General features: G+C 27.8%; 2 protein-coding genes across 2 annotated transcripts in view; both read right to left on the minus strand.

Moving 5' to 3' along the window:
- LOC123296574 (laminin subunit alpha) overlaps nt 1-3,597 on the minus strand; it is a 29,892-nt gene extending 26,295 nt beyond the window's left edge. Inside the window, exons 1-2 of the mRNA XM_044878104.1 lie at nt 3,239-3,597; nt 581-727 (exon numbers count right to left, since the gene is read on the minus strand). Of these exons, the coding sequence (XP_044734039.1) occupies nt 581-727; nt 3,239-3,541 (450 nt within the window). The 5' untranslated portion in view covers nt 3,542-3,597. The remainder of the gene's footprint in view (nt 1-580; nt 728-3,238) is intronic.
- A 5,657-nt stretch (nt 3,598-9,254) lies between these two features.
- Nucleotides 9,255-11,634, minus strand: LOC123295675 (solute carrier family 66 member 3). Its single transcript, XM_044877096.1, has 4 exons — nt 11,023-11,634; nt 10,737-10,959; nt 9,932-10,052; nt 9,255-9,851 (listed from the first exon to the last, which is right to left on the minus strand). Exons 1-4 carry the CDS (start codon nt 11,193-11,195, stop codon nt 9,721-9,723), a joined length of 648 nt encoding a protein of 215 aa, XP_044733031.1. The 5' UTR covers nt 11,196-11,634; the 3' UTR covers nt 9,255-9,720.
- Nucleotides 11,635-12,203: the final 569 nt, after the last annotated feature.

The raw sequence follows: 12,203 nt of genomic DNA on the forward strand, positions 1-12,203 counted from the left end.
AAAACAGATGTGCCGTCTAATCAATTTTTAATAATATTTTGCAATTTTGAAAAACTTTAAGTATAATTCGCTTAGTAATATAATAACAAAATTTTTTGCTTTATTGTTTTATAAATTATTTATTCTAATTCAATAAAATTTTAAATAGCTGATTTAAAAAATCTTTCAGAAATTTCATTTGAATTGACTTGATTTAGATACTCTCATTTTGAATACAATTTTAAACGATATCTCCTACCATGTAAAAATTAACCAAAATTTTCATATTTTTTGATAAGCCAATCAGGAGATATTTTGGCAAGAATATTCGTAAGAAATTGAAACATATTCTTATTATAATCATTGAGGTATTGCAAAATTGAGCCAACCCTAGACTATATGAGAGTTTTTATTGTTTTTAGGGTTCAATATCGAAATATGTAAAACTAAATTCTTTTTACTTATTTAATATTTGATTATTGATGAAAATCTTAGACATTGTTGCAAGGGCTATGACACAAACCATCTCCGATGGGAGGAAAAGCATCACTTATTTGAGAAATGCAAATTTTAAGGAATTATAAAAATAACAATAACTTACTTGTCCAAAAGCAATAGTTAAATTAACTTCATTATATTTGGATCCTCTTGATAATGGAGGACTTTGCCACCATGTTTCAATTCCATCAATTGCTTTTGTGGCATTATGATTTTTCTTTGGGTCTGATGGATCGCAAACATCACAGAACTATAAAAATAATATTCCAATTTAGTTTAGTTTCTTGTTGTTTTTGTATCAAAAACCTTTATTAAATTTTTTTGTATCAAAAGCCTTTATTAAATTCCATTTTGTTTTCAGTTTAATTAATAACTAAACTTGGATTGAATCGCTGAATACAAAATTTGAATGTTTAAAAAAAAAAAAATTAAATCAATTTTTTAAAGGGAATAATAGGAGCAAATATTTTTAATTATTCTATTTTTTTCTTAAAGCTTAATATGGTTAATCTCTAAGTAAATTTCAATCTGGCGAATATGTTTTTTGCGACAGTTAGACAATTAGAATTCTAGTTATTTTTCTTTCATTACAGGAGGAATAAGTCATCAATGAATGGGACAAATTACTTCAAGTGATATATGTATTTTAAAATTAAATGTTCTTTTCTTAAAATCTGTAGTATTATGTACAATATGTTTCAGGTTTAATGCACTGAAGTACATCCAAGTCACTAAAATGTTAAGCTTATATACCCGTAAAATAGTGACACATTTTCTAGCTGTGCTAAAAAGTAGGTAGAAATTTGCTAGGGAACAAAAATAACAATCCATTTCCGGGTCCCTAATCTAATTTAGACATTCACAGACCTTATCTATACAGTTTGTGAGAGCCTCAGGGTATCCCCTTTCATTCTTTCGATTGATAAAAACTTGTACAATGTAGAAAATTGGAATGTTTTCTTTAAATATTCGAATTTATTGAATATGGAAAACATATTTTTTTCCACCATTTATTTCATGGGCTTCAATTTTTTATGCGGAACCCTCAAAAACATTTTTTAGTGGACTGAATTGTGAATTTAAACCGTCCTCCCATCCCCTATCCACTTGAACACACAAAAATTTCCACCATCCGTTTAGGAGGAGTTCAATTATAATCGCCGATGGCGCGAATTCCATTATTTTTGTTCACTCAAAGAGAGCTCAACTTACCAAAAGAAGTTTTCACTTCAAGAACTATTCGTACGATTCATTTTCATATTATAATTTTGCATTTCAAATTTCATTACTTTTGGATTATTTACTTTTTTAATTTTTGCTGTTATTGGAACAAATGAAATTTACAAAATTAAAAAAAACCCCGACAGAAAATTTGTTTTTCGGGTCACTCTCCATTAAATTGCATTTTTCCAAATTGAGTCGATTTTGAAGATCATCACCAATTTTTTAGTTTTTTTGGGTACGGAACCCTATACTCGGAAATGTAGCTAAGAACACTCTCCTTTAAATTACCTTTCAAACGAAACCAAAAAAATCAAAATCGGTTCATCCATTTAGGCGCTACGATGTCACAGACAGACAGACACACACATAGCGGTCAAACTTCTAACACCCCCGTTTTTTTAGTTTGGGTGGTTAAAAACAGGATCATTTATATTTTATATTCCAATAACAACCAAGAGTCAATAGCCGGTAATCTTTTTATTGCGGGTCATATAATAATTATGAATACCCATAAATTAAGGTTCTCAACTCTCTGTAATTCTAAAACATCTAATGAATATCCTGATTGGATTGGCGCTGATTAGATCACGAAATTTTCAAATTGTCTCAAATATAACTACAAGAACTTGAAACATTCTGTACTACAACTTAATCATCTGTATTCTGTAGCTTAAGTTGTTCCATGCTGGTTTTTGTATATATTTGTATACATGTTGCAGGTGTTTCGTTTAAAATCTCTGTCAAGATTTTTTAAAGAATTAAAAACCCATTCAATTTGGTTTATAAGTAATATGTGGATTATTTCATTTTTCTTACTTATCCTGAAATACCAGCTCATTTAAAGATTGTTTCAAATTTTATATTACCTAGAGAAGCTTCGAATTTCTCTAAAATTTTCTAATTTGAATTACTGAAGGGTAATTGTTTTTAAAATCAAACTATATAAAATGCATTTTTATTGATTTCGAGGCCATTCGAGGTTTACCTACTCATTTATATAATTGGCTAAACACTACAATACTCGAAATCTATCTGTTTTTCGTTGAATTTAAATTTAAAAAAAGTATTTATCTTTGATCATTTCTATAATAGGTATTACCAAATTTTAATTTTTAAGAATATTGAAAATAAAAAGCAAATACCAGCGAAATATTTAAAATAAAAAAATGATTAACCAGATTAAACAGAATTAAAAAAATAGAACATGAAGAATTTGGAATATTGATGTAATAGTTTATCATTTTTTTACGAAAGGGTCAATAAATTATTATCAAAAATTATTTTTATAAAAATAATTCAAGATTATGGAAACAGTAAACCAATTCATAAATTCCTCTAATCTCAAAATATATTTAAATAAAAAAAAATTAATTCAAGGAAAAATATTGCGATTTTGTGATATACATTTATAAAAAAACTGTTTTTTTTTTCAGCTCCAAAATTTTGTATAAAGTATTTAATCCTGGTCGTAAATATTTTAAAAAGCAATTCAGAAACTACAATTTTAGCCAAGAAAAAAATTAAGAAAATCATTTACCTGGCCATGGATGACATTAACATTAGCATCCGTTAAATCGGTATTAGCACCAGTAAGCTTACAGTAAAGCTCAGGAACATCATCCGTATCTTCACCACATGTAGCCGTAGCCGTAATATTACGACCCAAAGCTAAATTAAAGTATGGTGGTGTTAAACTTTGTGATTCATCTAATATTTCTGCACTCGCATTAATTTGTCCAAAATTATTTACTAACACACAAATTATAAAAAATACTAAAAACATTTTTTTGGAACGTTGCGGCGAACGTAGAGTAAACACTCTACCGCACCACTCTACCATTACTACTTAACTACAACTCACAAACTATACTGATCAATCAGCGGCATTCATTTAAGTCTTTTACCATCTTCTCATATTTTTGTTAAAGGCGCAAGAGGAAGACACAAAAATAGTTTAATGTAAAAGCATGTATATACTCAAAGTGGGCAGGATTGGGGGTAGTCATTTTATTTCGTCTATGCCAGTCAGTCAGTCACTCAGCCACTATGTGACTGACTACTATTTCATTCATCTCTTGAAATAATATGTGTGAGATTAGTCTGGTCCATGATAAACAGCATCTCTACCAAAAATATTTGTATACTAATGCCTTAACATCAGTGAATTCCAGAATTTTTGGAAAAAATATTTCATTGAATTTCATAGTTTTAAAAGTATAAAAAACCTGTTTTTAAGTTTATGTATTAAAAAACTCGACTGAAAATATATTGAGCTTTTATTTTATGTTGATGAGCCATATTATGACGGTGTTAAAATTTAAAAATTATATATTTTAACTATCCAAAGGTATGCAGGTTTTGGCACGCCTATATCAAAACCCAAAATTAATTGTGCTCAACAATTTTAATGAAAAAATTATGATGTCGTTTATATACCAATTACGAGTATTTACCAATTTCTAGGATTGCCACTTCAAAGTTCCGGGAAATTGGGACGCAGTGAAATTAATCTAATTATATCACCGAATAGTAATCAATCATATTTTGGATGTCTTGCATACCCAGTTTTCCATTAGGAATTAAAAATGCAAGTAAATAGATTATCCTCCCTTACGTGAATATACGAAACAAATAATCCTAAAATCTCTTTATTTACTAAACCCTACAGGATTTATGTTGATATCGGGAATAGAGAGGAACTAAACGATTTTTGGTCACTCAAGCAAATCTGAGAACTTGATAGCCCTACCATTGTCTGTTGTCTCTCCAAAAACTTTACATCGTTGTTCCACACTTTATGGTCGTTTATTTAGGAAATGATTATTATTAATAAATAGGCAACCTGTATATCTGGAATGTTTTCGTTTGCCTAAATGTTTTAAACGCATAGCTATTTTTATTAGATACACAAATGATGCATAAATAAGTATATAGTAAAAGATTTTCCAGCTATTTTTATAATCTTTTATTGATTTTTCTTCTAAATTAATTATTTTTGCTAATATTATCATTCTTACATCTAAGAAGCAAAAGTAAAGAATGTCTCAGATCTCATGTTCATTGTTGGTGGCAAACATGAGATCTGAGACATTCTTTATTTGCTCCAAGCGGCAACTACGTTTATAGCACAGCGAAATGAAAATTGACACTTACCGCGGAGAGAAGAAAAAAATATTTTTTCATTTCCCTATACCCAAAAAACATAAATATCCTGTTTATTGTACAAATAGATGAGCATTTTTATACCATGTATATATGAAATATACATAGTATATTAAGTTTAGTCCCAAGTTTGTTATACCATGTATATATGAAATATACATAGTATATTAAGTTTAGTCGCAAGTTTGTAACGCTTAAAAATAATGATGCTAGGAAAAAAATTTTGTCATAGGTGTTCATAAGATCACCTAATTAGTCCATTTCCGGTTGTCCGTCCGTCCGTCCGTCCGTCTGTGGACACGATAACTCAAAAACAAAAAAAGATATCAAGCTGAAATTTTTACAGCGTACTCAGGGCGTAAAAAGTGAGGTCAAGTTCGTAAATGAGCATCATAGGTCAATTGGGTCTTGAGTCCGTAGAACTTATCTTGTAAACCGTTAGAGATAGAACCAAAGTTTAGAATGTAAAAATGTTTCATATCAAAAATTAAAAAACTTTTGTTTGAAACATTTTTTCGTAAACATCACTGTTTACCCGTGAGGGCGCCAATTAGGCGGAAATTTTATAATATGTTCTATACTTGATTATCAGTTATGTATGTGTCACATGTTTGTATGTGTAATGTGATAAAGAAATCAACACTGACTATGCATGGTATTTCAACAATTAACTCAGTCAATTGTTTGTTTTCACTTGTTTCTTCATAAATATTAAAACTATTCAATAGTAAAAAAATTACTAAAATTTATTTAAACGAATAGGCAGCTCTACTTTGCATATTCCATTCAAAATTATTACTACAAAATTATTAATTATTCCAAAATTACAAGTATTGGTTTTTTCGATTTTTTGGAATTTTTTTAAGGGGTACCCCTTTAAAAAAATCGAAAAAATCGAGAAAATTTTTTTCTCTCCAATTTCGATAAAAGTCAGTTTATAAGGTAATTATGACCCATAAATTACAAAAATGGTATTAATATAACGGTTAGGCAACTAGTTTCGGAGATATCGAGCCAAAATATGGGATAATGGGTGATAATTCAAAAATTTTGCTTCCAATCATCAAATGAATACGATTTTTGAATTTTTTGGGTCAAAATTACCTTATATACTAAGTTTTATCCAAATCAGAAACCATAAATTTTTTTCGATTTTTTGGAATTTTTTTAAGGGGTACCCCTTTAAAAAAATCGAAAAAATCGAGAAAATTTTTTTGTCTCTGATTTGGATAAAACTCTGTTTATAAGGTAATTTTAACCCAAAAAATTCAAAAATCGTATTAATATAACGGTTAGGCAACTAGTTTCGGAGATATCGAGCCAAAATATGGGATAATGGGTGATAATTCAAAAATTTTGCTTCCAATCATCAAATGAATACGATTTTTGAATTTTTTGGGTCAAAATTACCTTATATACTAAGTTTTATCCAAATCAGAAACCATAAATTTTTTTCGATTTTTTGGAATTTTTTTAAGGGGTACCCCTTTAAAAAAATCGAAAAAATCGAGAAAATTTTTTTGTTTCTGATTTTGATAAAACTCTGTTTATAAGGTAATTTTAACCCAAAAAATTCAAAAATCGTATTAATATAACGGTTAGGCAACTAGTTTCGGAGATATCGAGCCAAAATATGGGATAATAGGTGATAATTCAAAAATTATGCTTCCAATCATCAAATGAATACGATTTTTGAATTTTTTGGGTCAAAATTACCTTATATACTAAGTTTCATTCAAATCAGAAACCATAAATTTTTTTCGATTTTTTGTTTATGTACTTTAGTTTTTAGTTTATGTATATGAAATATACCAAGGTGTACTAAGTTTTGTCCCAAGTTTGTAACGCTTAAAAATCTTGATGCTATGAAAAAAATTTAGGTATAGGTGTTCATAAAATCATTAAATTAGTCCATTTTCGGTCTGTCTGTCTGTCGTCTGTCCATCTGTCATCACGATAACTCAAAAACGAAAAAACATATCAAGCTGAATAAAAGTCTTTTTTTGCAATTTCATATATCATCTATAATATCTCTTACTTAGATATTTATATGCCTAGATGTAAATCGAACTAGTGGTATATGTGTGACATGTATGTATGTGTAATGTGAAAGAGTTATCAACACTGCCTATACATGGTATTTCAACAATTAACTCAGTCAATTGTTTGTTTTCACTTGTTTTAGATATAAACAAAATCGTTCCGAAATAAAAGCTTATCGTATAGGATTTCAATTTTTGTATTTTTTTCCAGAAAACAATTTTTTTTTTAATTTTCTCGACTTTTTTTTTTAAAAAAAAAAAAAAGGTTTTTGTCTCCGATATCTATAAAAATCATTTTCTGGAGTAATTTTGATTCAAAAAATACAAAAATCTGGTTTATCAGACGTTTAGTTTCTGAGATGTAGAAATTGAGATAAAGACGATAGATTTCGTTCAATCGTAAAATGAAAAAAATTTCTGTGTGTTTCAAATAAACAAAAGGTCTAGACTTTGCAGTATGCAATGAAATAAGACTAAAAAATTATTAATTATTCAGAAAATGCTGCTCAAATTTCCATGAAAAGTTAAGACCTCCTCCTGGATCCGCACTTGATAATAATATTGATTGTACATGATTTCGTTTAAAAGATGTGTGAAATAATCTTCAAGGTCTAGTTTATATAAATATTGTACCAATGATAACGCTAAGTTAAGTTTAATACAACTTTTTTGTTTAATCATCATTTCTTTTTATAAAAATAAACTAAAAAGACATTATTGTATCACTATTAGATTACCGATCGGCGCTTCGTGAATAAATTGCTGAATTAGAACTTTTAAATGCTGGAAAAAAGTCAATTACCTAAATTATTCATCTCAAATTTATTGTTCATTATTGAGTGTCGATCGTATTCGTCACTAACTAGAAGTAAAACAAATAATTGACTTAGTTCATTATTGAAATACCCTGTGTATAAAGTTTTGAATGCCAGTGCTTGCATTACTTTTTTTTTTATAAATTAGAAGGGTTTAAAAAACCAACACAATTTTATTTGCTTTGATGTTCGAAAATTTTCGAAAGTATTTTTTAGAACTTTTCTGTTTTATTATTCACAAAACCATTAGTTGAAGCTACCTGCAAATTTTCAATTGCCTATCTGTTTCACGGGTAGGCGGGCGGACAGCCGGAAATGAACTAATTAGGTGATTTATGAACACCCATATCAAAATTTTGTTCGTACCATGAATATTTCTAAGCGTTACAAACTTGGGACTAAAATTGGCATGCTTTAACATATATTTCATATATACAAGGTAAAAGAATAGAAAATTAACGATAAACACCTAGAAATTAGATTTTGTTGAAATTATTAAAGCTTGTTTTGTTCGATTTCTAAGTTTTCCCGCTCTCCAGATTTGACCGGGATACTCCAGAAATCGTATACGTTTTTCCCGACTCCCGATATCAAAATACATCCTCCAAAGTTCAGCAAATAAAGAGATTTTTTGATTATTTGTTTGTTGTTTCATATTCAGGAAAATTCGTCATTTGACGGTTAATATAAAACATCTCCCTGTTTTCTGGTTTATCGCCCGACTTCACGGAAACTTGAAGAGACGACTCCACCGATTTATCTAATGTATATATATAGTCGATAGAGAAATAAACAACTAAAATAAATTTTAACAATCCATTTATTTATTGAAAATATAATTAAAAAAATTATAAAAAAACATAATATAAAATGTCTTAATTCGAAACATCGAGAAGATTTTTTTGCCTACGTAAATCTTTTTACTGCACAAAAATATGGCAATTCTAGAAACATCTATGAAAGGATTAAAGAGAAGTGTTTATAAGTTTGATAATCTTGAATAAACTTTTAAAACTTCAATAATTACACAAATTTGAAAAATTATAAGTTTCGTCAAGAACATCGTACAAGAAAACTTAAACTGTAAAGTGTTCGTAGTGTCTCGGGCGATAGAACTAAAAATTTATTAACAAATTGAGTAATGACAGCTGTCAACATTTTTCAACCCATGGAATACGAACAACTATTTTAATTAAAAAAGTAAATTTTTGAAAAATAGGTTGAGAACCCCGCAAAAACACTAGAAGGTCAAAAAAACTTCTTGAATTTAAAAAATAAAATAAATTTCCATCATACACTTTAAAACTTTTAAAGTTTACAGAATTTTGTAAAAATATAAAGTTATTTTATAAATTTATTCAATTTATAAAGTAAATAACATTTTTTGTTCTGGAACTTAACAATTTAACACTAGTTTACTAAATTTTAAAATTAACACTGGGTTTTGTTGCATCAATTGAATGAAATATAAATTGTAAAATATAATGTTCTTAAAATATTAATATTAATAGAAATATTATTTGCACATGTAAAAAATGGCTGAATAATTATTTAAAAAAAAAATTATGTTATCAATTATTATCACAGATAATAATGTCTTTAATTAAGGGAAATTGTACATATACAAAATATGACATATTTTTGAATAACTTTGATAAAATACGATTCCTACTTCGAATAATTAACAAAATTAGGTAGCTTAAAAATGGATTTAAACCGTTAATTTTTGTACATAAGCCTTATTAAAACTAAATTGTACAAGATTTATAATGAAATAACCGCTAATAATAATTCTAAGTATGCTGATAATTTGTCAACAATTTTTAATAGTTTTACTACCTTTACATGAAAAATCAAATTTTAATTAAAGATACCTAAAATTTGTAGATTTTGTTTTATAAGATACAATTTTTTTTAAATTTAATTTGATTTAATAATTTTTTCTTCCTTATTGGTTATTTTAACTTTCGTATAATCGCGGTACACATACGGTTTTGGTATTAATCGACATGTGCCTTCCTCTTATAATAATATGCTGTAAGCAAAATTGATGTGCTAAGAATGGTTGATACCACAAAATTCAATAATAATATTGGGTCGTTTGAATCCATTAAAATACTAATTATACGCGCTGAAATATAAACATTTTCGTTAAAAACAATTTTTATTATAATTTTATAAATTCTAATTAAGTCTTTAAATTATACTTACTAAAATTTGTTGACGCTGATATGAACCAAGTGAACAAACTTATCGATTCAGCATTTCCCAATTGAATAATTTTAATCAATTGTACAACTTTACTTGAAGCACTAATCGGCGTATTAAACGGCTGAAATATAGACCAAAATCTTATCAAATTTTAGTCTTCATGCAGTTAGAAAATCAAATAGGACAGTTTTATGACACTGCATACGGTGGTGACAAAAAAAAAATGGTCAAACCACGGCTTCATTGTTAACAGTTTATAGCGGCAATTTTCATTAACTTTTTGAGGAAAACGGTATGGCGGACAAAAAAATCGAGAGCCAAAAAATTAAGACCAGTTGTTTTAATTTTTTCTAATGAAGTTTTTCATAATTTTTTCTCTTTTATAAACAACTTTTAATTTTGTAAAAAATTAAAAGAAGTCAAATTAATTGTTATTAAGTAATCAACTAGGTTGATCAACTTTTCAAGAAATAACAGATGTTCCTTAAGGTTCGATTCTTGAACCTGTTTCACATATAATTTTTACTGGTTAGTCCGTGGTTTTATCGGTATATTGATTGATTGCTATCATGATTTAATTCCGTCTGTAAGTAAGAGCCTCATTTTCAACACTTTGGATCACTTCTAAAACTATGAGTGCCTGTTTTACCACAATCAAATTTATCAATTATAATAAAAGTTGAACTTGACGTATCATCAAGAGAAGTTTACCATGTTCAACTCTTGGAATAAAATTAAAATCAATTTTAAGATAATCTTCTAGGTTGATTTAAGTAAGTAATAGGTAGTTATTTTTTATACGTACAATAAGAGCTGTTAAAATTCCTGGTGGTACAAATCCTAATAAAAACATCGCAAAGATTCCAAAATATAAAGAAGCACCAGCAAAAGCCTTAAAATTAATGAGATTCGAATATTGCAGAGTTAGATATATTATAATCCAATCTTGAACCAACAGAAAATGATATTCCAAATATGAGAGTAATGCATATCCATTTCGATAATTATAGCAAATTGACACCGAATAACTAAAAATAATAAAATTTTGAATAAAATAAAGATTATAAACTGTGATTATATAAAATGTTTACCTGTAAACTTCGAGTAAAAGACTTGCTAAACTTATTCCGTATGCAGTTTTCGCTTCTCGTAATTTAAAAATTTGTGGCACTTTTTGTACAAAACATACTGTAACAGTGATCAAACTCAAAAAATTCACAATATATAATATAAAAGGACTTGGTACTTTTTCAATTTCAGCCATGTTTATTTATTAATTATTAATTTTAAAAAAAAATTTTAGAGACAGATCATTGCGTGAGTACTTAATTTGAAACCTTGTTTTTTTTTTGGACAGTACTGAAGGTCAATATAAATAGATGAATACGATGTATATCGTACTTATGTATATATTTTGAAGATTAATGTAATGATACTTCTTATCACATTTTTAGAATCCATAAAAGGATAATAATAAGTCATTTATCAAAGTATTACATTCTTCCCTATTACATAATCCATGCATGGTATTATGCAGATAAGTATGTATGCACTTTACGATTATATAATCAATTAATTTTAATCTTTGAAATTCTCCTTAAACAATTTTTTGTTGAAGTCCATTAAAATACTGTAGTAAACAGAACAGATACAAATTATGATTTCCGAATAATAATTAACTTTTCAAAATTTTGAAAATGTTTCAAAAAAAAAGGTACCGTTCAGTAGAGTAAATCACGATGCAAATTTTTTGGAATATTGCGCGAAACAAAAATGAATCATTATACCATGTATATGAAATATACATAGTTGGTAATAGTTGGTTTAGGTGTTCATAGAATCACCTAATTAGTCCATTTCCGTATGTCTGTCTGTCTGTCGTCTGTCATCACGATTACTCAAAAATGAAGAGACATCAAGCTGAAATTTTTATAGTGTGCTTAAGACGTAAATGAGCAATATAGGTCAATTGGGTTTTGGGTCCGTAGGACCCAACTTGTAAACCGTTAGAGGTAGAACAAATGTTTAAATGTAATGTTCCTTATAAAAAAATCAACAATTTTTGTTTGAAACATTTTCTTGTAAACATCACTGTTTACCCACGAGGGCGCTAATTAGGTGAAAATTTTGTAGTAGGTATTAATATGGGAACATCAGTTATGTGTGTGTAGCTATTTAAGAGTGAAACAATTAACTCAGTCAATTGTTTGTGAAGCAATCAATCATTAATCACTTCCTTGTTATGGCTATACAAACTTTTAATTTTCCAACG

The sequence above is a fragment of the Chrysoperla carnea genome, chromosome 3, assembly GCF_905475395.1.
Source record: "Chrysoperla carnea chromosome 3, inChrCarn1.1, whole genome shotgun sequence".
Classification (NCBI taxonomy): Eukaryota; Metazoa; Arthropoda; class Insecta; order Neuroptera; family Chrysopidae; genus Chrysoperla; species Chrysoperla carnea.